Consider the following 27,173-nt stretch of genomic DNA (forward strand, 5'->3'; position numbering starts at 1 on the left):
TTTAATTTCATTATTAACAAAATGCATATCGAATCACTGCTTTTTTGTTTAGTATTTTAACAGAAAATTTAAAATTGCTTCTATTAAGTATGCATATTGAGATGGACTTGGAGAGAGAAATAGTCTCAAATACTGTCTTATAGACAAGCAAATCCTCTTCAGAAGGCAATTTTGCAGAATTTATAAAAATATAATTTGTCCTTTAAGAGTCTTTAAATATGTAAAAAGGTATATGCACAGAAATGCTCATTAGTTATCTATTATTTATTACGCCAAAGCAAGGGCCTGCACATATTATGAAGTGCTCTGCCATTACTGAACCCTTAGTCCCAGAGGTGTTCTGTCATTCATTGTTTATAGCAACAAAAATTAGCTCTATGTAGAAACACAGTATATGTTCAAAGCCCTGGCTATCTTGGAACTCTCTCTTTGTAGACCAGGCTGACCTTGAACTCACAGAGATCCACCTGCCTCTGCCTCCTTGAGTGCTGGGATTAAAGGTGTGCACCACCACTGCCCAGCCAAGTATGGACATCTTTTGTGGTTATAAATAAGCAGTAGACCTACACAGACCAATCCACCTCACAGAAAATATGTAGAGTATGTCCCCATTTATATTTTCAAAATTCTAGACTTTGGAAAGTCATCCCTGTGTAAGCATGTCAGTGTCTAGACAGCATTGTGCAGGATGTGCGCTGAGCTGGGGCAGGGTGTCTTAGTTAATTTTCTGCTGCAGTCGCAGTATCTGAAACTGAGTAATTTATAAAGAGAAAAGGCTTATTTTCACTCTTCTATTGTGGAAGCTGGGAATCCAAGGATACACCAAAGGCATCTACTCGGCTTCTAGTGAGGATCTTAGATTGCTTCAACTCATTGTAGAAAACAGAAGGGCAAGATGGTTGTAGAAGAGACACAACAAAAAAAGATAACTTTGCTTTAAAAACCGAACCAAACTTCTCTGGCCCTAATGTTCCAGTCCCATGAGGGCTAGAAGTCAATTCGATGAGATGGTATTAATTATCTTGAAGGGAGAACCCTTGTGGCTCAAATCCCCTCAGTGTGACTGTAGGCATGTGTGAATCCAACTGCCACACAGCAGCCCTATTACGCACCTTACTGAGATATTGAGACCCTTGAGCTAACAGACTTGCAGGTGCCAGGGTTTCTCACCTGGGGAAGTAAGTTTGTATCAAAGAGGGGGGCATTGGTGGCCACACATCCTGCTCCCCCCTACTTCCATGCCTTATGCCTGGGAGTCAGAGAGCCTGGCTGCAGTCTTGAGCTATAAAATCACTCTTGAGAGGTGTCAGAAGAGACCCTGCTACTGCCTAGTGGGCCATGACTTCCTGTGTTCAGAGTTCTGCCATGTTGTTTGTCTAGGTGCTGGGGCCTGAACTCTCCCCCAGAGACCCATCATGCTGTTGCCTACCTGCCAGTCTATGACATTAATAACTCTTTTAATAAACTCCTTACCCCAAGACTCCATCTCAGAGCGTCCTTGAACTCCTATCTGAGACCTTTCAGTGACTTGAAGACAAACCATCACTATTAGATTTTCATTAAAAAAAAAAAAAAAAAAAAAAGATTGAGGTATATGGCTGTTTTGCCTGCATCCATGTTTGTGTGCCAAGTGTGCAGTGTCCCCGAGGCCATTGTTTCAAACCCTACTGTGTGTCTTTGTCTTTGCTCTGAAAGGATCATTTCATACTGTGTGCATACCTCAACCTTCAGCCAACCTTTTTCCCTTTTCTCAACAGATGATGTTACCCTTGACTTTGCTTCCCTCTTCACAGCCTACTCTGATCTGTTTTTTGTCTTTTCTCACAGCATCAAAGAGCTTTTAAGCAGTCTTATTAAAGTCTTAATGACCTGAGGGTTGCCACAGTAAGTGTGGCTCAGAAAGTAGGCTCTCAAGCCAGAGTGACTAGATTCGAATGTTTGTTTCGTTTTTATCTATGTGACCTTAAGCAAGTTAGAACTCTGATAAATGAGAATAGTGATGCCCCTCTTCTAAGCTTGTTAGGAGAATTTAATGAGTAAATATATGCGACAAAGCTCAGCCCACAGTAAGTGCTTGGTAGACAGTAAACATTATCACTACTGCTACGGCTACCTCTGTTTCTATAAGACGTTTGTTGGTTTCAGTCTCTCTTCACAGTCCACATGGCCTGGAACTCTGTTCAAATCAGGCTGGTGCTGACTGTGGGCTTATCTCGCTAGCTCTGCCTTCCTGGTGCTGGGATTTCCACCCTGAAGCCACTCTGCCTGTGTCAGGGCGTTCATTCTCTTTGCCTTCCTCCTGCTGGGTGCAGAGGTGTTCCCCACCTCTTCTCATTTCCTTTACCCCTACAAAAGGCAACATAGGGAAAAGGGGAGGTCTCTGTAGTTACCATGCCACATTACAGTCTTTTATTTCATGCTGAAACAAACAAAGGGGCGTCTGGGGAAACTGATCACTCTCAGCTATAGTGCATGGAGCGATGCCCATTGCCACCAGCGGCACTACGGCAATGGTCAAAACACAAAGCCAGAACAAATCATTCCTCATTTTACTTCCACAGCAGCCAGTAGAGAGTTCGCAGCCTGACAGTGACTTAGAAAACTGAGGGAATCTGAAGCCCCTTGCGCACCCTCAGGGCCCTGGTGGGGTCAGTCTGTGGGCAGTACCCCGAGCCGTCACTGGACTCTCTCTATACACTATGAAGCATTTGGCTGGTTTAGATGACAGTAAGTTGCCCGTTGGAAAGGTTTGTTGTTTAGCTTTCTTCACCTGTGAGTTTTTAGGAGGCAGTATGTTAGTCATGCTGGTCATTTTGCGTTTAGCGGACACAGGGAACTTCTGGCGGGTTGGGCTGTACATGGCACAGGAGTCACTGGGCACAGCAGCAGACGTTGGTGGCAATGGTAAGAGCCGAGAGCAGAACACCCTGGCCCTGGTGAAAATGGCAAAAGCCTTGGGTTGCCCAAGTAACTCGTTTCGTTAGGATCCTGACTGACTAGGTGAGAAAACATACCTTCATCTATTGACGATTCCCCAAAGAATTTAAGAGCAGGTTCTGAAAAGGGCTCCAGTTCTGGTAACTTCCTGCTTTTTGCATATGGTGTGTCTTATGTGGAGTTTTTAGATTTCATTGATTAATCTCCTCTTTCCTCCACTACCATACCCAGATTAGTGTGTGTGTGTATGTGTGTGTGTGTGTGTGTGTGTGTGTGTGTGTGTGTGTGTGTGTGTGTGTGTATGGCAGGCTTCTGAATTGCTAAACATTAGTATTGTAATTCTCAATGTGTGGATTCTTCCATGTTTGTTACCAACTAATAACAGCACCAGGATGAACACTAGGTGTGCAGATGATTTATTTTGTTCAGAAAAGGGTTTTGACATTTCATATTTAATTTTATTCACGTTTCTCACATAGTAAGGTGATTTCCATTCCAGCTGTTATTGCACTGGGTTACCTTCTCATTGTTAGTGATGCGTGTGCTTTTCGTGTAGAGCACCATGCTAGGTACTAGAGTCCAGTTGCCATCACAGTGTGTGTGGAAGCAGTCTGGCTGGGACTTGATCTGTCAACGGTGACTACAGTAAAAAGCAGTGCAGTGCGCTGCCATTGGTGACTGAAAACTGGAGATGGTGGTGCCTACCGCATACAGAGAGCGATGCTGAAGCCCTGATGACGAGTGTGAGGCATTGAGGCATTTGGAAAACAGAACTTATGTGGGAGTGGCTAATACCTGCCTTCAGGGGCCAGCTAAGCTGTGCTGTCAGCGTCCCAGCTCCTAGGCCACGTTAGGCCGTGCAGTGCTCCTCATTCTAAGAGAGACAACTGGTGTTATTTCCACTTCAGTGATGAGATGAATGATACAGAAAGGCGTTTAATAAGCTATACTAGGTCTTACTCCCCTTCCATTTCATAGCTGCTGTTTGAATTCAGACTTTCTGGCCAAAGTTGTAAATCAGGGGTCAGCAACATCCAACAGGCCACATCCTCCCTGCTACTTGTTTAATTGTTGTTTTATGTGAGTTTTTCTTATTTATGGTTTACTCTATAAGCTAATGTTTTGTTTTTTAATAAGCTCAAAGAGTTGAGATGGTTTTTAAAATTTTTTATATAAAACATACATGAAATTCAGATTTTGGTGTCCAGAAAAGTTTATTGGAACACAGCTACTTACAGATGTAGTATTGTATATGGCTGCTTTTATATTTCAGTGGTTGAGTTTGTGTTCATCAGAGCCTATGGCCCACAAAAGCCTAAAATACTTTCTTTTTGGCTCTATTTGAGAAAGTTTACCAAACCTCACACTTTTAAAATAAGAAAAAAAAAATCTTATTGATCTTTTGAGACATGGTCTTGCTGTGTAACCCAGGATAGCCTTAAACTAATGGCAATTCTCCTGCTGTAGCCTTCTACTTGCTGGGATTACAGACTTGAGCCACCACACCTGCCTTCATTTGTTTTATTATAAAACACAATGGCCATATATTCATAGCAATGGTTGGATTCTAATTCAAGCATTTCTCTTCCTTTCTCCCTCCCCTCTCCCTTTCTTCCTTCTTTTCTTTTCTTTGTGGTGCTGTGAATTGAACCCAAGGCCCCATGTATGCTAGGCAGAGGTTCCATTACTAAACTGTATGCCCTTTGCACTAACTATCCTTTATAATTTTGTTTTTATATTCACCCTCTTGTCCTTACATAACTCTGAAGTAAAGGACAGTTACATTTGGTTCTGCCTTACAGCCAGGAAATTTAGTCAGGATGGGCTGTGTCAGGTAAAAGTCAGAGTCTTCAGCCTGTACAGTATCTTGCAGTGTCTCCGTTCCGTGCCCTCCACCTCTGTCCTAGATAGACAGCTGCTCAGGCGTGTGTTTGAGGCCTTTCCATAAATGAGACTGAAAGAGCAAGGCAACACACGATCTCTCCCTAGCCGTTGTCACCTCTGCAACAGCGTCTGAAATTCAGTACTGGCAAGCTCTCCCAAACTCTGAGCCCACTGCCGGTGACGTGTTCCAGGAGGCTTGGATTGGATTGCAGATAAGTAGGCACTTCCCATCAAAAGTCAGGAGACAGCTCTCATTTTCATTCCCATAAAGGGATGCTGTCGCACTGTCTGGCTTTAAGTCTTTGCCTTCAAACAGATGTTGAACCCCCTTTCAGACCCCCGCCTGCCTGTCTGTATTCCTCCTGCTCATTGTTCTGTTCTCGGAATTATTCTTATTCCCGAGCTTGGAAATAAACACCGTTTCTAACCAGTTAACTTCCAGAAGCTTCCCTTGTGAGTTTAGCACCAAGCTGCTCAGGGAGATTGGAATCTAACTCATCTGTGTCTGAACTCAAGTGATGTTCGTGCTATTGGTCACCATGGATGAATTGTTTCACTTCTCTCCCTTTAGGGAGTGCGCTGTTGAGCTTGGTGCTTTCAAGAGTAAAGTTGTTTAGACTTCTAGTCTTTTACCCAGTAGTGTCTTCTAATCCATCTGCAGAGGTGAATGTGTCAGGTGCAAACTTGGTTATGTGCAGATTTATACTGTTAAGATCCCTCAGGAGAAAAAGATGCTGTATTAAGGAAGGTCAACTACGGTTTTAAAAAGCTCATAATACATATTTTTTTAGTTGTGGACAATACTGAGTTCAAAACATTGTTTTATGCAAAGGGTCAGATGCCTCAGAGAACCAACCTAAAGTGGTGGCTGACAAGTGTTGACCTTTGTGGGAACTCAATCCAGACATTAGATTTGTGGTTTTCACTGGGTGCGCATTTTATTTCATATGTTGAAGTGTAGTGTTGGCATATGTAGTGAAGTCCGTGAGAAGCACCTGATCTGTCATGAATGGATAAGGGATTGGTTTCATTAAAGCAACTGTGATACAGTGTTAATGGTGAACCTACTCGGTATGTGGGTATTTGTTGTGAGATTCTTTGCACTTTGCTGTGTTTGGAGAAATACCCAGTGGGTAGCATGGTAGTGTGAATTGACAGGTTTAAGTGGCAGGGGTCATGGTGGGGATGTTTGTGTCCTCATGCTCTGCTCAAAGAAGCAGCTTTTGTTAAAATCCTGCCATCTGGTACTTTGTGGAAACCTGGCTCTAGTTCTGACACAATTTACTTTTTATAAAAATATTTATTTATTTTTATTTTTATGTGTATGGGTGATTTGTCTGCCTGCATGTATGTCTTTGTATACCACATGCATGTGTTGCCCTCGGAGGCCAGAAGAGGGAGTTGGACCCCTTGGAGCAGGAGTTACAGAGGGTTGTGAGCTACCTTGTGGGTGCTGAAATTGATTCTGGTTCTCTGGAAGAACAGCCAGTGATCTCAAGCCCAAGCTTTTTAAAAAGAAGAGGTTTTTTTCTGTGTGTGTGTGTGTGTGTGTGTGTGTGTGTGTGTGTGTGTGTGTGTGTGTGTGTGTGTTCTGTGTTAATTTATATGTAAAGTGAATTTATTACTTTACATCCTGATCTTAGCCCCTCTCCTTCTTCTCCTCCTGGTCCCTCCGTCCCAACCTCTTCCCCATCCCCCTTGTCCTCAGAAGAGGGGAGCCCAACAACAGCAACAACCCACCCAGCACATCAAATCCCATCAGGACGGAGCTCATCCTCATCCACTGAGGCCAGGCAAGGCATCCAGGTTAGGGAGAAATGATCAAAAGCAGGCAACAGAGTGCTCAACTTACTAGGAGACACACATGAGGATCAAACTGCCCATTGGCTACATGTGTGTAGGGGGCCTAGGTCTGGTCCATGCATGCTCTTCTGTTGGTGGTTCCATCTCTGTAAGCCCCCGTGGGCCTAGGTTAGCTGACTCTGCTGGTCTTCTTGCAGCGTTCTTGTCCCTCTGGGTCCTTCTATCCTTCTCTCCCACTCCCCGAGCTCCGCCTAATGCTTGCCTGTGGGCCTTCGCATCTGATTTGATCAGCTGCTGGGTGGAGCTTCTCAGATAATGATTAAGTTAGGCTTCTGTCTATAAACATGATGAAGTATCATTAATGGTGTCAGGGGCTCTTCCCATGAGGTGGGTCTGAGACTGGGCCAGGCATTGGTTGGTCACTCCCTCAGTGCCTTCTCTATATCTCTGCACATCTTGTAGGCAGGGAAAATGTTGGTTTGAAGATTCTGTGGGTGGATTGGTGTTCCCCTCCCACCACTATAGTCCTGCCTGGCTGGAAGGTGGCCTCCTCGGTCTCTATGCCCCTGCTGCTAGGCGGCTCAGCTGGAATTGATTCTGGTCCTCTGGAATAGCAGCCAGTGCTCTTTAACTGCTGAGTTCTCTCGAGCACAAGATTTTTTGAAAGTTGAGTGTTTTGTTTGTTTTGTTTTGTATTTTTTGTTTTCAAGACAGGATTTCTCTGCATAGCCCTGGCTGTCATGGATTTCATTCTGTAGACCAGGCTGGCCTTGAACTCCTAGAGATCCACCTGCCCCTGCCTCCCAAGTGCTGGGATTAAAGGTGTGTGCACGGCTAAAAAGTTTTCTTTTGTTGTTGGCAGTAGCAGCACTAGTACCACAGTGTGTGTGTGTGTGTGTGTGTGTGTGTGTGTGTGTGTGTGTGTGTGTGTAGGTTAGAAGACAATTGAAAAAGTCAGTTCTCACTCTCTCCTGTGTGGGTTCCTGAGTATTGAACTTAGGTTCAGGCTTATCAGCAAACACCCTCACCCACTGAGCTATCTCACTGGCTCATTCTTGGGTCTTTGTGAGACAGGGTCTTCCTCTGCCTCACAACTGCGAGGATTAGAGACATGTATCACCATACTCAGTTTAGATCTCTCTCTATCTTTTTCTCCCAACCTTTCTTTCTGACAGAATGTCACTATGGCAGCCAGACCTAGGATTTATGATACCCTTATCTCAAGTGTGGGGGATAATGGGCATGTCTTACCATGGCTGGATTTCAGATATGGGAAAACACCTTAAAAACTTTTGCTGTAGTGGGCACACTTTCAATCCTAGTACACCAAAGACAGAGGCAGGTAAAACTCTGAGTTTAAGACCCAGCCTGGTCTATATAGTAACTTCTAGGCTAGACAGGGCTACAGAGTGAGACTCTGTCTTTAAAAATAAAAATAAAAAACAAAAAACAAAAAACCCAATAAACTAACAACAACAAACCTGGGCTGTGGTAGCACACACCTTTAATCTCAACACTTAAGGCAGAGGCAGGCGGATCTCTGAGTTCGAGGCCCGCCTTGGTCTACAGAGTTCCAGGACAGCCAAGGCTACATAGAGAAACCTTGTTTGGAAACCAAACCAAACAAACAAAATCTTTTTATCTAGGCCTAGTGACACATACCTGAATCCTACCATGCTGCAGACAGAGCAGGATGGCTACAAATTTGAGGCCAGCCTAGTCTGCTTAGTAAGACCCGGCTTCGGCAGCAAAACAAAAGAACCTTTATTTGTAAAATACCTTTGCCAACCACTTTATAGCCCTGAGATTTCAAGTTAAGAGAAGGAACTGGGACATCCTCCTGTAAAATCGCCATTGTCATTATTGACCTGTGGCTTTAAAGGGATCTCAGCCATAGCTGAGAGCTTCTAGCATAACCTTAGTTCCCCTGTTGTGTGGCTGCTGTGCAGTAATGTTCCTCGCCAGGGCATGCCACAGTATTTATGACACTGACCTACCCAGGACTTTGCTGTGGGTCAGGGAACAGCTGTGAGGTTGCGCTGTTTGGCACCCATATCTCCAGGCTCACTTTAGGGTTATTTAAGCTGGGGGAGCGGGGGCAGCAGCACATGCTAGTTTGCTGCACAGGTAAGAGTTCCTGAACCAAGTTAGGCTTCAAGGGAAATTAGCAGTAGAGGAGACTCAGAAACAGAAGTAACCTCTACGACTTCTTATGTACTGTTTGACTCAGTGGTGTCACAGTTAACTGCTGTTCTTTCTCCCTGCGGCCATCCTCAGCATTCCACCCAGGAGTGCTTCTCACGCCATCCTCTCCCCACACAGCCCCCCCACTGCCTTCTTCAGCAGCTCATCCTCAGTCGCCCGAGTGGCGGCTCTACCGTGAGCTCTTCCTGGCTAAAGTTCAGTCTTTGCGTTCCCACCGCAGTCACAGTTTTGGGTGCAGTCCTGGTGGGCTCACTCTCATCTCTCCCTTGCCTGAAGGAGAGAGGCAAAGCTCTTTGTCACAGGTTAGGATACAAGAGCCTTCTTAGCTACCAGCGCACTGTACCTGCCGCTCTTCCCACTAGCCTGTAGGACCAAGTTCAAACCGTTCAGTCTGGCAAATGAAGCCTTACTTAGATTTCCACGCGTGTCCCTATTCCATTTGAGCTCAAGTATGCCAAATTCTTGCCATTTCAAAACAAAAAACAAACAAACAAACAAGACCCTGGCATTTTCCCCCATTCTGCAGGCCTTGTGTATGCCGTGTCCACACGTTGCCCTGGCATTCCCCCATTCTGCAGACCTTGTGTATGCGGTGTCCACACGTTGCCCTGGCATTTTCCCCCATTCTGCAGACCTTGTGTATGCCATGTCCACACGCTGCCCTGGCATTCCCCCATTCTGCAGGCCTTGTGTATGCCGTGTCCACACGTTGCCCTGGCATTCCCCCATTCTGCAGGCCTTGTGTATGCCGTGTCCACACGTTGCCCTGGCATTCCCCCCATTCTGCAGACCTTGTGTATGCGGTGTCCACACATTGCCCTGGCATTTCCCCATTCTGCAGACCTTGTGTATGCTGTGTCCACACGTTGCCCTGGCATTTCCCCATTCTGCAGACCTTGTGTATGCTGTGTCCACACGTTGCCCTGGCATTTCCCCATTCTGCAGGCCTTGTGTATGCTGTGTCCACACGTTGCCCTGGCATTTCCCCATTCTGCAGACCTTTTGTATGCGGTGTCCACACGTTGCCCTGGCATTCCCCCATTCTGCAGACCTTGTGTATGCCGTGTCCACACGTTGCCCTGGCATTCCCCCATTCTGCAGACCTTGTGTATGCCGTGTCCACACGTTGCCATTATCTTTGCTTTTCTAGTAGTCGGTTAACTTCTCCTTCATAACATGTAAGTCCTAGCTCCTGGCACTGCATATCCAAGCCCCATTGGTACCTTCTTATTGCGCACTGTAAGACTTGTTCTTATCAACTATTTTATATTACAGCGCGATTCCCATGGGGCTGGATTGTTTTGTTCCTCTTGCCTTCACTAAACAGCAGAACCTTACTTGCGTCTGGAATAACAGAGGATGTGTCTGTGAATGTCTGTTCACAGCATGAGGACACTGACAGATCCTTAGCCTGTCCTTTTGATAATGTGAATCAGTATCTGGAACTCATGGCTGTCTTGATAGATTTGTTTTTAAAGACATACTAACAGTAGTCTTGCATCTGTAGCCAATGACTGTGTTATGGTCTAGCCTGGTCTCATTCCTAAACTTCTTTACAATGCGCAGAAGTTCTGGCCCATTGCTTTTCCTTTTTCCCTAGTAAATTTACTTACTGCTTGTAAATTTCCTAATAAAATCACTTACTTACTAGTAAATCCTGAATGTGGTCTATTTGGAACTCATGTAGAGTTCATACTATATTTATGCCTACATTTGTAAATATATTTATGTGTGTGTATATATATGTGTGTGTGTGTGTGTGTGTGTGTGTATATATATATATATATATATATATATATATATATATATATGTATATATTCCTTGTATGGAAAGCAGTGACCCTTACAGACTCATGGTCACTATTACATGTATAGTAATGATAGCAACTGTTTACATAGCATGTGACTATGCTCCAGTGCTCAGTGTTTTATGTACATTAATTCATTATTTCCTAATTTGGGACTCCATGAAGTCCTTACAATTAATGACATGATAATTTTCACAGGTAAAGAAGCTGAACCATACATAGCTTGTTAAAGAGATCACTGAATCCAGGAATTCCAGTGCTGTAGTCTATTTTTAACTTATAACTAGTATAGTGTACTAATAGGGTTACCTAATTATTTTGTTTAGTATCTTATTTAAAATATTATTTATTTATTTATTTATTTATTGCTATGTGTACCGTGTTCTGCCTGTGTACACAGAGGGCATCAGATCACATTATAGATGGTTGTGAGCCACCACGTGGTTGCTGGGAATTGAACTCAGGACCTCTGGAGGAACAGCCAGTGCTCTTAACCGCTGAGCCATCCCTCCAGGCCCTTGTTTAGTATCTTTTACAGTGCAGAATGTATAGAATGTACAGGCAATGAAAGTGATATAGACCAGTATATTTTGGCTGTACAAAACTCCCGTTGAAAATACGCTAGGAAAATAATTTCTTGTTTAATAGGTCCCTTTAGGATAAAATTCTACATATTGATTCATACTGGGTGAATGTGAACTTCCTGTTATTCCTTTGTGGCATGTCTTACCCAACTTGGGCTGCAGAACTGTCTGTCTTCTTTTCCCAAGGCTCACTTGACAGCCGTGGATCTTTGCCCGAGCCGTGGCTTTCAAGCTGTACTCCTGCGGCTTGTGAAACACTTGTTTATGGGCACAGAGTGATCTGGAGTTTAATACAAAAATCCCTCTCCATGGAACAGCAATTTACTCTACATGCCAAGTTGGCAGAAGTGTGGACCTCTGGGGGGCTGTGGCTAAACCAGGTAGCCAAGATCTGAAGGAGGTTTCCAATCCAGACTCACGCTGATAAAGAGAATGGTAATGACAGCTCTCCAGTGCGCTCTTTGTACTTCATACTTTATGCCTAGTCTCGTCTGCAGTGGCGAGGCCAGTTTCACCAATTGGCTGCTTTCCTCAAGCAAATTTTTGGAGGATTAGACTAATAACAAATTACTCTATATATGTTAAGTTTATTTTTAGGGAGATGGGATCGATTATTACAAATGTTTCATGAGCCAAGTGGTATCTTATCTGTGGCCCATGATCTCAAAAACGGATGCTTCTATATTGGTAGATAGAAAACACTTAATTTAGTTGGTTCTGCAATTGAATAGATGACATTAAATAAGTCATTAAGTTATACAGAATAAGTTAATCGTTTTTGAAGGTTACATTGTTTATTTGCGTCTCTGTGTATGCACGCAATGACATTTGTGTAGAGGTTGGAGAACAGCTTGCTGGAATCAGTTTTTTCCTTCCACCCACGTGCATCCTAGAGATTGGATTTAGGCTGTCAGGCTTGGTGTCAAGCACCATTTTATTGCCTGTCCTCTTTAAAAAAAAAAAAAAAGCGCCCATGATAGGGCTCAGGGTTAGGGACCCTTGCCGAGTATGTACTTGGCCTCCAGTACCACAGAGTAAACAACACCAAAAAATATAATGGTAAGAATTATTAAACTATGTATACTTCTTTGTTCTAAGAGAAACAATGATGCCTGGTCTGTTTACCAGTACTAACAGGCCACATTTATTAACAGTTCCTCAGAGTTAGGACTACTGGGCACAGAGCAGAGCTTGGAGCTTGGAGTCTTCTTTGTGAAGACGATGCCGTCATTTTAATAGATCGTTTCTTTATATTTTTCTTTTTAACTCTATTTTAAAATTGTAAAATCATGTCTATCTGTGTGTGCATGTGCATGTGAGTATGGAAGTCAGAGGACAGTTTATGGCAGGTGGTTCCCGGGTTTAAACTCAGTTTGTCAGGTCTGGTGGTGACCGTTGTTAACTACAGGGCCATCTTGCAGGCTCATGATTTTGAAACTCAAATATTATTAAGCCTTAGGCCATATCACATATTTGTTGGTAAGGGAAGGAACATGTTCTCTGGTCTTAATTTATAAACGTTTGTAGTCTTGAAATCATATGCTAATTCTACTGAGAACAAAAATCACAATGTGACAGTTGATGGAAAATTTTGTTTGTTTGTTTGTTTGTCTGTTTTGTGTTCTAAGAAAGAATCTTACTCTACAGCTGTAGCTGCTTCAACCTCCCTGTGTGGCCAGAGTGGCCTTGAACTTGTAAATCCTCAGCCTCAGCTTTCTTGAGTGCTGAGTTAGGAGGCATGTACCACTATGCCTGGCTAATGGAAAATTCTTGACCGCTGCTGTCTCTTGGCCATCTCTGTCTGAAAGGCCACTGATCTGTGTCCAGAGCCTGCCTGAACAGTGAGTGCATAGTCAGATGTAGTTCTTGCTATCTGAGAGCCGGACGTTCTCTGCCAGGGGCGTTCGGAGTTTTTCATACAGCACTGACAGCAGCTGGAGTCACCTGTCCCAGTGGGGTCAGGTGCTCTAGTGATTCTCAGTTAAGCAGCAGTCACACTGTATCATGTTTGCAGTGGAGAGACAGGTATTTGGAAGGACTGACTGACTCAAGTGCTGCATCTGTCAGTCTTAAGGACTTTATGTTAAAGCCTTGTGTAGTGTGATCAAACTTACTAATAGAGCACTACCATCTTTAATTTCCCGGTATAATTTCTTGGCATATAATGAAGTCACCTTGCCGGAGCAAAAGGGTTTTGAGCTTACAGATTTGGGGTCCACAGGGAGTTTGTGTATCAGCACCACTCCATATCCTAGGTTTAATTCTGCTTGGGTGTTCAGCCAGAGCACCTCCAGCAAATCTGAGTGTGGTCATACAAGCCTGTACTCCCACTGCTTTGGAGGTAGAGTCAGGAGGATCAGGAATTAAAATCATCCTCCAATACCTAGTGAATCTGAAACCTGGGCTACATGATAACCTGTCTCAACCCCTTTCCCCAAGCTAATGGGAGAACCATGGGGTTAGATTTGTCAGGGCTTTACTATTTGAATTAAAGCTTGGGTTAAAAAAAGAATGAAAGCATTATATTTAACATATTATTTTGAAGAGGTGTGTAATCTTTTCATTTGGAAAGAAGGGATAAGACTCTGCTGATATTGTCAACTAATATAGTAAAAGGTTGAGAATAAGTAGGCTCTAGACTCAGACTCGCTAGTCTGTGTCAGTTTGACATCTCCTGTGGCTTCTGTAACATACTACCACAAACTCGTTGGCTTCCGACAACAAAAAATTGTTCTTTCCAGTTCTGAAAAACAGAGGTCTGAAACCAAGGTGTCAGTAGGGCCATATTCCTTCTTGGATATGTGTGTTGTATTTAATACCACATATAGCTTATCTGTTCATCTGTTAGTGACTTAGTTATTCTACAGTTTAGGATTGTGAGCAAATGTCTATGAATACGGCTGTGCAAATATCTCTTTGAGACTCTGCTTTCAAATCTTTCGATTTTCATGATACAGACTCTACTTTCAGATAGGATAGAAATGGTAATTGCAGAGTTTGCTGTTTGTTTTTTTTGTTTTTTTTTTTTTGTTTTTTTTGTTTTAAGGAATCACCATGCTGTTTCTATAGAGACCGCACCATTCTACTAATGCAATGGACAAGCTTTAATTTTTCATGTCTTTTAAAAAAGACTTTATCTTTGAAGCAGATGTCACTCTCGCAGAGCACACTGTGTAGTCCAGGCTGCCCTGAGATCCAGAAGTCTGCCTGTGGCTGCCTCCAGAGGGCTGCATTAAAGACACCTGTCAATTGTAGTATTGATTTGCATTTCCTTAATGATTGGTGATATTAAGTGCTTTTGGCCGTTTGTAAACAAAACCCCTTGTCTGTTCAAGTCTTTGCCCCCACCTCCATTTTTGGTCTTCTGGTCCCCACCCCCCAAAAGTGAGAACACTGTTTTCATCGGAATTTATTGAGATTAAAGCAAACACAGAAATTTTTAAAAAATGGGAGTTAGGCTATACTAAGCCCAGCTTCTGTCAATAACCACCTGGCGCTGGCTTCTGAGAGAGTTGTTGCAGGCAAAACAGGCAGCATTGGAGTTCTCCTCAGACACAGCAGCAAGGTCAGCCTTGTGAGCAGCACTCCAGCACTTGGTGGTGCTGACAGTCGGAGGCTATTCTGGGACCCAGAAGACTTTGTTTTGTAAGGCTCTGCGCTCCCAGATTAACTCTGGCTTTGGTCAACCCCAGCCACTTCAGTCTTCTATCCAAGGAGCAGTGTTAAGTACAGTAGAAAGATCACAGCACCCATATTACTGATAAAAGAAAGTACCTTCCCCTAGAGAAAGCTGTCTTTTCTACATGCTGACTGTGAAAGCCTTACCAAGCAGTTTTTGGATTAGTTCTTTTGGACTAAGAATTAACTACATACCTCTATTTCAGAAAATAATACAATTTTTTTTACTTCATCGTATTCTTGTGTGTCTTTAGGAATACAAGGTAAGAGGAAGTGCACTTAAGCCACAGTGGAAGAGATCAGACTCAAAGGCAAAGAAGTTCCCCCACTGTTGTGGCTAACACTCAAAGATTGCTTAACGTCTTCCTTCCCAAGGAAAGGCACGGGCTCTTGTCTGGAGAGCTCAGCAGAGCTCTGGGCAGAGGCATGGGCAGAGCTTCGCAGATGGGTGAATGTGCTCATGGACCATGCTGCCGTCATGAGTCAGCAGCACAGCTGCAGATGGAGTGGGCAGAGGACATCTAAATTTAGTCCTTATTCAGTGCGGAGGACTTCAGGGAGCATCCTCTCCCTCATCCGTGCTCTAGTCATATCTTCCTGGAACCAAGGCCGGGGGTGGAGGAGAGGCAGTGCAGTCCAAGGTGTGCACACAGCAGTGCTGCCCCTCTCTTGCTTCCAGTGCAGTCATGGCACACACTTTTTTAGTTCCATGTAGATCCAATTCCTGGATTTAAGAATCCACATCATTCTGAAAATTAGGGAGTTTTCTGAAACTAGACATACAAATTCCTAAGTCTGGCAAGTTCTGAGACATTTTAAATCGAATTACTCTCCTCCCTAAGTACTGGTTTGAGCCATGGTGAGTGAGGATTAAATACATTTGGTGGGCATGGCTGCTTAAAAATAATGCCAGGAACTGCTCCCAACTCTCTGCGGTGGGGTAGATTCCCAGGGCCTCGGGTGAGAACACTGAACTTTGGTTAGGTGCCCCTCCCTGTCAAGGGCAAATGCACTGGCCTTGCTTTGCTCTGCTCTGACTGCACATGCCGATGCTTTTGACAGTGTATTGTCCTTCACTTTGTAGAGGGAATGGAGAATGGTTTTAAGAGTCGGGATGCTTTATTTTATCTAAAGTAATTCGGAGATTGATGTTCTGTCTGATCCTCCCATCTCTCTGATGTGATCCCTCTCTCTCTCTCTCTCTCTCTCTCCTCTCTCATGTCTATATGCAAATGGTTGTAACATTTGTATTAAAGTACATGAAGGGAGTTGACTCTTACATAGCTATGTACTTGGAAGCAGGGTATTTTAATAGACAGCTCAGTCAGTTATGGGTGTTGTTCTTAGATGGCTATCAAAACTCCTAACAGTGGTAATTTTGTTTTTGCTTTTTTTCTGGTGGTTCTTGTGTACCTTAAGTTAGCCTTGAACTCACTGTGCCGCAAAAGATGCAGGGATTACAGCTGTGCACCACTCTGCAGGGTTTAGAGGATGCTGGGGATTGATCTCTCAGGGCTTTATGCATGCCAGGCAGATACTCTGCCAACTCTGCCAACTGAACTATATCCCCAACATTGTTAATTTGTTAAATATATGTCAATGCACTGTTTTACTCTGTTACATCAAAACCCATTAATCAGCGGGTGTGGTGGCTCACACCTTTAATCCCAGCATTCAAGAGGCAGAGGAAGGCGGATCTCTGTGAGTCTGAGGTCAATCTAGTTTACAAAGAGAATCCAGGACAGCCAGGACTACTCAGAGAAACCTTGTCATGAAAAGCCAAAAACTGACCAACCAAACAACCAAACAAACCATTAATCAGCTGAGGGTGGTGGCTCATGCCTTTAATGCCAGCACTTGGTGTCATAGGCAGGTGGGTCTCTGTGAGCTCAAAACCAGCTACATAGTGAGACCCTGTCTACAAAGCTAAGCAGCAAAACCCATTCATCTGACTTGGTCTTTGAATTAGTCTTTGACTGATGCCTGATCTTCTAACACTGTGTATTTACTATCTGAAAAACACAGACTCACTGATTTAGATAGATCTTCTAAATATAGACACATTTCATTATATAATATCAACTGATCATACTGTAGACCAGTGGTTCTCAACCTGTGGGTCTTGGCCCTTTTTTGGGGGGGCCATATATCATATATCCTACATATCAGATTTTACATCACAATTCATAACAGTAGCAAAAGTACAGTTATGAAATAGCAATGAAAATTTTATAGCTGGGGATCACCACAACATGAGGAACTGTTTTAAAGGGTGGCAGTATTAGGAAGGTTGAGAACCGCCGCTGTAGCTATGTCAGTGTAATGTGTCCCAAAATGTTGTTTTTCATTTGCATGGGTCAAAAATTATAACAACAAAAGTTCCGTTTTTTTTTTTATGAGACGTAGGCTGTCCATTTTGAAGTCTGAATAACAATTTTTTGTCAGTTACTGTTTTCTGTACACATATTATTTTGTTAAAAAGTGGCAAGTTCACCTTGCAACCCTAAACAAGGTACTTTTCCTAGAAACAACCATCATATTTCAGGAGCCACTGTAGGACTTCAAGTACGGTCTCCATTTTGTCACAGGGAATTTTAAAAAGACTTACCCTCAAATACTTAGTTTTAATTGTCAGTAAGCTTTTAAAAATTATTTATTTATTTATTTATGTTTTCTGTGTATGGGATATGTTACCTGTATGTCTGTGCACCATATGCATGCAGTGCCAGAGGAGGCCAGAAGAGGGCATTAGATCCTCTAGAACTGGAGCTGCAGGTGATCATTAGCTGCCATGTGGGTGATGGGAATCAAACCTGGGTCTTCTGGAAGAGCAACCAGTGCTCTTAATTATTCTGCCATTTCTCCAACCCCTAAATTAACAACCATTATGGCTTCATGAAAGTCAGTTTAGGTTGAGTGGTCTCTTGATGCAGTTGCTTTGATTTAGCAGAGTTAGCCACCATTGCTCCAGCGTCATTAGCACAATGGCAACATAAAGAAAAAAACAATCACTTTCCTAGTATTATTGAGAAGATAATTTTATTTGGCTAATGCATTTTTCCTCAGCTAATGTTTTAACTATTTATTTATTTGCATTATGAAGAGAGAACTCATAGGCAGGGTTTCTCATTTAATTTTTTGGAACTCTTGTCTTCTTATAATTTCTTGTCATAGCCCAGGTGGCTATGAACTGGAGACGGTGCTTCTGCCCCAGCTTCCCCAGGGCTAAGATCCAGGCACAGTACAGCCATGCTGGATCATAGGCAAGTTTTTAAAAGGTAGTTTCATTTCTTTTTAGGTCCTGAATTTTCCCACTTTGTTGTCCTTGCCAACTATTTCATGTCTGTCCATCCATCTGTCTGTCTGTCTATCTATCTATCTATCTATCTTTGGTTTGTTGAGACAAGGTTTCTTTGTGCAGCCCTGGCTGTCCTGGAACTCTCTCTGTAGATTATGCTGGTCTTGAACTCACAGAGATCCTGCTGCCTCAGCCTCCCTAGTGCTGGGATTAAAGGCATGTGGCAGCATACTGGCTTCTTTTTTATTCTGTGTTAAAATTGCCTTTATCTTTTTTGTTCTTTCCTCCTCCTACCTCGTGTGTGTGTGTGTGTGTGTGTGTGTGTGTGTGTTTGCATGCACGTGTGTATGTGCATGTATGCATGTGTACAGGTGTATGTCTCTGCTTGTAGAAGCCTGAGGACAGCCTTGGGGCTACCTCATATGCTGTCCACCTTTTTGAGGCAGGCTCTCACTGGCTTGAAGCTTACTACTAGGCGAGACTGGCCGTCCAGTGAGCACCATGATTCTGCATATCTTTGCCTCCTAGCCCTGGAGTTACAAGTACATGCTACCATGCCCGCTGTTTTACATAGCTTCTGGGAGTCGAACCAGCCCCATCTTGTTTTATTTTGCTTTGTTTTTTAATATTTAGCTTATTTTTGAAGTAGAGTGTCACCGTGTAACCGACCTCAATCCTGAGCTCTTCTCTAGCCTCCCAAGTGCTGGGGCTTACAGGAGTGTCCCACCATGCCTGGATCAAACAGATTTCATTGTGATTATTTCTTTTAGGCTTATGAAATATTTAAAAGCCTTTATTAAAAATACGTTTCCCCTACTTGCTGCTCTGAAGGCAGAGAACAGTATCTGTCTGCAATTAGAAATAGACTTTCCTATATCATTTGAAGCAGCCATTTGTAAAAAACACGTGAAAACATTTCTAACACACCTTTTATAACAAAATGCTGCAGTACTTACCCATTTACAGCACTGTAGAAATCATTTCACAGTTAATCCCATTAATACTGAAAACAATATCTAATAGTGCTTCTAAGTTTGAAATTCATACTTCAGACACTTACTAGGAAAAATAAATAGTTTATCAGAACTGCTGGCCACTGTCACTGTCCAGAATAGTGTCAGATACATAACAATAGAACTCAATAAATACTTGTTGAATGAATCAATGGGCTTTTCTTTTCAGGCCTGTATTGATGAAAACTTGGACATGGTGAAGTTTCTGGTGGAGAACAGAGCCAATGTAAACCAGCAAGACAACGAGGGCTGGACACCCCTTCATGCAGCAGCTTCCTGTGGCTACCTCAACATCGCAGAGTGAGTGAGCGTCTGTTGTGGGTTTGGTGCAAACTCCTCCTCTGCTTCTCAGAAATGGCTGTTCACAAATCCTTATAATCTCCCTAAATTACAAAAGCAGAAAGTTGACACTGTGCTCTGTATCACTACTCAATGCATAGTTCTTAGCTCCAGTTTTTGTTTGCTTCTGTTTTTGTATAATTCATATTTTCTGGACTATTCAGAGGCAGCATTAGCCTGGTGTGCTGTCTGGCTAATTCCCAAACAGCATGTCTGGCTTCTCTATAAACCTGTTTCTGTTTGTTTATATAAATGTTACTGCAGTAAGTAGCAGTTTGTGAACCGCCACACATGGAACCAAGGCAAGGTAGTGAGAGGCAGTGCGCCCCACACTGGTGGAATGACTATGTTTAGTATATTAGTAGCTGCTGACCTCTGTGGGGGCAGGTTACCCTTCTTGGGGTAGAAGAATTTTGGTCACATGGTACCTACTATATGAGAAGCACAAAATAAATGTCTTAAATGAAAGAATGCTCAGTACTTTTATTTCTACTTAAGAAAGAAACTTTGGCAAAAAAAAAGTTGTTTCAACAAGCATCTTTAAAATTTGCAGGGCAAATTTAAATTGATAAAGTAAATCTAATAAAAATAGTCTATGGCCTTTTGGAAATCAGATTGTCAAGTCCCTTTTAAGGATATGATTGGGGCTAGCACACTTTTTCTTATTCAGTAAACAGCAGGCAGCTATGTAGAGGTCTGAGAACTGCATCGGCCCAGGTTTCCTGGAGCACCTCTGAGTGGCTTGGTTTCCTCTTGATCCATGGGCTCTCAATTGGAGAAGTTAAACCCAGAGGATATCAGAGCAGAGAGACATGAGGCCCCAGTGCAGGTGGAGGATAGGCCGTTGCCTAAGATGGTAGATAACTGGATTGGTCCCAAAGCCAAGGCCTCTGGAGAGTAGAGTTTTCTTTGATCCTCACAGTAAAGATCTATAGCCTCTTCACTACCCAGACTGCCTCCATTTCAGGCCCATGGTAAGGCCCCGACTCTCATTTGTCCTCACTAATGTCAGTGCTCCGGCACATAGAAGTCAAGATGACTTCTTTGTCCATTTTGAACTTACAACATTTACTTGAGAAACATAAGGCATATCGGCTTCATTATTTGTACTCTAGTATGGGTTCTGGCAGAACGTTTGTGATTGAGCCACAAAATCTCATTACATTCAATGATTCAGTTTTTATACATTTTTTTCTTTCTCACTTTTCTAAGGCCAACTGACTCTTAAAATTAGAGTAATAGGTGATATTTTCTTTATGCGTACACAGACTTGTAATGCTTTCTGTGGTCTCTTTAATTCATTTTAAAGGACAAACAAGGTACCTTTGGGAATAAATTAAAAATTGGAAATATTTTACTTAACCAAATACTACGTTGACTGAAGTAAGTTTATCAGTGACCATCACAAATTATACATTTAAATGTCTGACCAGGGTGAGCTGATGCACTGGAATCCACTGCAGATGTGGGGAGGAGCCAGAGATGGCATGCCATAGTTTACCTTGTAATACACATTATTATTAGGCAGGATTTTATTATACCGTCTTTATTTGTGATATTTTTATATAGCAGATCAGAGAAATAATATGATTACTTAATTGGGGATTGGAACAGAGTCCTGGTTCAGAAGTTGAATACTGGCTGGTTTTCCGTAGGACTTGAGTTGGATCTGCAGCACTTACATGGTTGCCTGTAACCCTCTATAAATTACAATCCCAGGGGCTCTGGTACCCTCTTCTGGCCTGCAAGGCCAGGCATATATGTGGTGGGTAGACATTCCTTGAGACAAAACACTCATACACACAAAATAGTAAAAGATATTTTTAAATTTAATTACTTTAGACACAATGTGTCAGCATGTAGCTCTGGCTGACCTTTGGCTCCGCTTAGCCTTGGCAGCCTTTGAACTTCAGTCCTTCTGCCTCAGGAGGTCAAGTGCTGGGTCACAGATGTGTGCTTTTCCACAATGGCAGTTGTTTGTGTCTTGACACAAACTTAAACTTATTTCTAGGATAATTGTTAGCACTGCCTTTTAAGGGAGTGGGGACAAAGGACCAAGAAACTGGCTTTTTTCAGGAGACCCACAGCCATTCTATTTCATGTTCCTTGGTGACCCTTTTGTCACATATTTCTAGTGTGTGTGTGTGTGTGTGTGTGTGTGTGTGTGTGTGTGTGTGTGTGTATTTAGAGTTTATTTTTCCTCATTTTGAGTTTAAGTAGAATACTAGTTAGCTGGATTATTCCTAATGGTTTCTAATTCAGAAGCAGCAGATTGACCCAACTATTTAGCAAAACTTACAGTTTATTGAAATGTTAACATATTTTTGAGATTTAAAAAAAACCCCACATTTTACTTCTGTACTTTATTCCTTAAGAGTAGTGAAGGGAGCCTGTGCAATGGCTTAACAGATAAAGGCACTTGCCACCAAATCTGCCAGATCTGATCCTTGGGACTCACATGGTGGAGGGAAAGAACTGATTCCTGTAAGTTGTCATCTGACCTTCTTATATGACCTTTGGCATGCTCGTGTGCATATACACAGATAAATGAATAAATAAGCAAATCAATGTCAGGAAATAATAGCAAAATGCCTGTTATCAATGCTCAGCTGGGCTTCTTGGGGACATGTGTGTCGCAGTGGCACTTCTGAGCCTCTGGACAGTTAGGACAGTTAGCAGGCTCCTCCTGTGCCCTAAGCTTACTAGTCCTTATGCTGATGCTCCCCCGTCAGTGCAGTGTAGTGCAAATGGCTCTTAGTTTTCTCCTGCGAACTGGGGGATATGTGGAAAAATGGGAAGCTATACTCCTTGGTAGAAACCAGTTTTCCTGAACATTAACCCAAGAAAACAGGTCAGAAATGAGAGAGGAGGCAGCTTGCGTAGCCTGAGGATGTCGTACCTGACCCGTTAAGAGGTGGAGACCAAAAGATTTCATTAAATTCAAACAGTGTTCATAGAGTGCTAAGGAAAGAGAGAAAGCATCAAGATGCAGCGTCTACTGTGGAAGACCTACAGCTAATGTTTCCAGGGGCAGGAAGGTAGCAGTAACAGAAGGAGAGAGAGAAGTCAATTGGTGGGAACAGGCAAAAGATTCTTGAAGGCAAGGGTGTTTGAAATGGACCTTGGAAAGATGTGAAAGGTGTCTATGTACAAGAGAGAAGGGAAGGAAGGGTTCCATTCACTTGTAGCAAGTAGCTCACCCTGAGGAGGAGAGCTGGTTATGAAGGGTTGAGGGCTGGAGAGCTAGTAGTTGGAGTTGATAAGAGTATATATTTCATTTCAACCAATATTTGTGTGCCTATTATGTATACTATTTGTATATTGATTTTTTTTGAGGGTACAGGAGGTATGGTTGAATGCTTACTCAGCTTGAGGGGAAGAAACCAGAAAAGAAAAACTACTGGCTCTGTAGAAGGCAAGGAATATTTGGATATAGTGGTGGCACTCGGTAAATTTCAAAATACAGGTAGAGAGAATTAGCTTTAGAGTCGAGTAAGGTGTCTTCCTCTGAATCTCCGAGAGATGAAGTGCCACTGAGTGCACTGAGTCTTAGTCAGTGTCCTATTGCTGTGAGGAGACACCATGACCACAGCAGCTCTCATAAGGAAGACATTTAACTGGGGCTGGGTTACGGTTTCAGAGGTTTAGTCCATTGTCAGCATGGCAGCACACAGGCAGACACGGTGCCGGGGAGGTAGCTGAAAGTTCTACACCTGGATCTGCAGGCACAGGAAGGGAGAGAGAGACTCTAGGCTTGGCATGGGCTTTTGAAATCTCAAAGCCCACTCCCAGGGACACATTTCCTCCAATAATCCTGTGACATAGTGCCACTCCCTTATGACCAAGTATTCAATCTATGAATACAAATGGGGCCACCACAGGCTGTTTATATGTAGAGCTGATATATTAAAACCCTATTATGTCAAGGTTCTAGGCACCAAGAAAGCAAAGTTATGCATTTAGTTTCATTTTTATTTACTTTTCTACTTTGCCAACTCTCAAATACACTGGCCATACATATGTTGATTTAAAAAGAAATTTAACCCATCTAAAATGTGGTTCTTTATCATATCATAGTAGATCAATAAATGTTAATTGAATTATTGATGCTTATTTAATTGTTGAATCAATTGAAATATGATTTACATAGTTTTTCTTTCTCTTTTAAGTACCTCTGGGTGTCTGATAGTACTCCTAGAATTACTGAGTCTTTTTTTTAACATATACATTTATATTATTACACATATATACAGTAAACTCTCTATAGCAGTAAGAACCACAGAACAATCAGGAATTATATAATGTTACATTCCTAGTGTTTTGGCTATTTGTATTTGACAGACTTGAAGAAAACATCTTTCTTATCTTGGTGTGTCTAAAATTCTGGATGTAAATCAATATCTATTATATCTTGTCATTGTCAAATTAAAACATCTATCTAGACCTGAAAACATCTTAACCCCTAAACAACTAAGCTTAATTGTAAAACTAAACTATCTGGTCTTCAACCCCATCAGAGACTTGAGAAGTGCTGGAGGTTGGTTTGATGTATCTTGATGCCAATTACTGCTTGCTGTCTCTGTGCCCTACCTTGCCTGAGAGCCTAACCTGTTTGACCAGTAAAAGGCCTTCAGGCCTGGACAGGGCAAATGGGATAGGCGTGGCTAATCCCCCAGGCACTGGGGGAGACAGAGAGAAGCTTGGGAAGAAGGGAGGACCAGAGGAGAAGAGGAAGGAGGAGGCCATCATGGGTTAAGTGGAGGAGAAGCACATGGCTGGCGTGGTTGGAAACTTGGCCCAGATGAAGAACATTAGCAAGTATTTGGGATTATGGATAGGAGGCAGCTTGATAGAAATTATTAGAAACAGATGGCATAGGATTTCTGCCCCACTATGAGAATTAGTTTAGGGGATTAATATCTCCCCTGCCCCAGGTTAACTAAGGCTATTTTAAAATATAACAGGTGTCTGTATCTTGATTGCTAGCGGGTTAGAAAATACTGCTGTAATAATAATTATAGGCCTAATAATAAAAATTTCAACTACAACAAATTGGTGCACCACGTTGGGTGCCCCTTGATGGCTCTGATTCCTTCATGATTCTACTTTATTAGGAATTTATTAAAGGCATGTACTTCCCTCACAACCTGACTACCCTAAAAAGCAGGGAAAGGAGATTAAGGAGAACAAGAATGAAACCTTCTGAGAATCAGTTCCATGGGGCAATTCTCCTGGCATAATTCTCAGGAGTCTAGCAGATCATCTATCCAACAGAAGAAGCCTCACCATCCAAGGACCGAACTTGGAGGTATCCCCCGAGACCACTGCGGTCTCAAATCTTCCAACTCTCTGAGCCATCACGAGCAGGAATCTCCCATCGTTCTCTCTGGTTCCCTCTTCTCATCAATGGCCATTATGCAATACAGTAGCCTGGCCAGAGTCACAGGCCCCTGTCTTTTGTCTTGGGCTGGTACTTCCTCCTCTGAGTCTATCTCAGATGTTTGTCAGTTTGTACAGACAAAGTCTCAGTGGGGTGCCATCCAAGACTGTTTTCACTTTGGGCTCAGACTAAGGTAAGATTACATTCTCTTCACAGAGAAGGAATAAAATTAATTACTTGACTATCTAGGGAATGTAGGTTAGCAGCTTCACAAATGAGAAAATGACAGAGACAGTTTGTTGCCTGAACAGTCGCCCAAAACTTTCTACAACATTGAAGCATCATCTTCAGCCTTCTGGCCCAATATATCTGATAGACATATTTGTGAGGCAGGAACTATTGAGGACTTGCTTAGCCTGTCTTAGCAGAGTTTGGCCATCGACTCTGCCTGCATCAAAGCTCGCCCATTTTTAGGCAGAATTCTGTCTATGGTAGAAACGAGACCATTTTGCCCAATGATTTGTTTGCCACATTTGAAGCTATCTCCATAAGGAGGTTCTTTGATGCTCATCATTGGCTGGGTGTTACCATGAGTTAACCTGTCTCATTGTCAATGAATCTTTAAAATAGTAAAAACATCTTTAAATGCCATATTTTGTACGTCTCTAAGGTTTTTGAAGACCTTATCTATTTTAGCTTATCTCTCTATAGAATCATATCTATCTGTTACACCTAGGATGTATATTCTTGTGATAAAAATAGACTAGTAATTGATGGATTATTGGGATTCTAATTGGCCTAAAACTAATTTGATCTAGACTTAGACTCAAAAGACTGAGGCTAATAGCTTAAGTCGTGTACTAATTATGTGATTTTGAGAAAATCACTTTCTTACCTAAATTTTTTTCTTGAGAAAATTACTTAACATGTTTGTACCTTGGTTCTGGTTTTGTTTCTGTTTTCGAGACAGGGCTTTTCTGTGTAGCCTTGACTATCCTGGACTTGTTTTGTAGACCTGGCTGGCCTCAAACTCACAGAGATCTGCCTGCCTCTGCCTCCCCAAGTGCTGGGATTACAGGTGTGCACCACCATACCCAGATGAACCTTGGTTCTTTAAAAAAAATATTATATGAGGTTTATTAAATAAACATGGGGAGAGAAGGAAAGGGAGAGGAGTACCCCAGAGAGAGAGAGAGAGAGAGGGGGGGGGGGTATTAAGAGAGCAAATCTTGGTTTTTTTAGAGAAAGTTTTTTATGTTTAATTTGTGTGCGTGTGTGCGCATGCGCTCAATGGTTTGCATGTGAAAATCTAGAGGGCCACTTGTAGGAGTTCGTTCTCCTTCTGCCATGTGGGACTGACTTAGGTGCTTGCGCTTGTCGGCAACTTCCCTCACCTCCAGCTAAGCCATCACTCAGACTATGAACCTCAGTTTCTTAAAGGCTAAAATACTTAGTTGCATTTACATTGTATTCATCATAATTTTGTTTTTAAGATTAATTTGTGTGTGTGTGCGTGTGCATGCATACACATGTTTGCATGAGAGATGGAAAGATGAAGGGGGAGAAAGGGAGGCAGAGGGAGAGGGTTGAGAGAAAGCATTTTGAAAACTAAGATACTGGTAAGGTATTGAACTGATCAGCTCTTCTTCAGGATAATTATTCTGTATGGATTCAGAATGTGCTTTAGCATTTTAAATGTGTCTTCAGTAATTTAGTTTCCTTTATGAGTGAAGAATTACATAGATGGCTTGTTCTGTGGACATATAACTCATGCAGATTCTGATACATACTTTATTCTTCAGTTTTCACACCAATGACAGTACTAAGTAAACTTCCCTTGACACTGCAGACATTTTCATGAGAACTGTGTACATAGCTTCTGAGTGTTAGTTCTAATACTTGACATGTAGCGTGTCTTTTTGAAAATTGATTTGGATCCTAGGAGGTTACACAAGTGAGGACTGCATGTCTCCCTATTTTACCCCTCTAAGACAAGGTTTCATTTTGTCGTTTAGACTAGTCTTGAACTATGCCTGTAGGCCAGGCTGGCCTCAAACTTGAGCTCCTCCTGCCTCAACATTCCAAGTGCTAGGATTACAGGCCTGGGCTATACACCCTACCCTGCTCCCTATAGTTTTTTAAAAAAGACTTAGTGTTTCTAGAAATGAAAACATTGGTATTAGGAATATGAGTACGTAAGAAATCTTGCTGATGTTGCTCTTGTTGGGAAATTGAGGAGCCTGT

The 27,173-nt window shown here is 42.5% G+C and overlaps 1 protein-coding gene across 6 annotated transcripts in view; it reads left to right on the forward strand.

Moving 5' to 3' along the window:
- The window catches only part of PPP1R12B (protein phosphatase 1 regulatory subunit 12B), a 202,105-nt gene that overhangs the window by 27,293 nt on the left and 147,639 nt on the right, over positions 1-27,173 (forward strand). For all 6 annotated transcript variants that reach the window (XM_084796175.1, XM_084796176.1, XM_084796179.1 and 3 more), the window contains exon 2: positions 19,380-19,510. In XM_084796175.1, the coding sequence (XP_084652301.1) occupies positions 19,380-19,510 (131 nt within the window). The remainder of the gene's footprint in view (positions 1-19,379; positions 19,511-27,173) is intronic.

The sequence above is a fragment of the Acomys minous genome (genome assembly GCF_964271855.1).
Source record: "Acomys minous genome assembly, chromosome: 1".
Lineage (NCBI taxonomy): Eukaryota > Metazoa > Chordata > Mammalia > Rodentia > Muridae > Acomys > Acomys minous.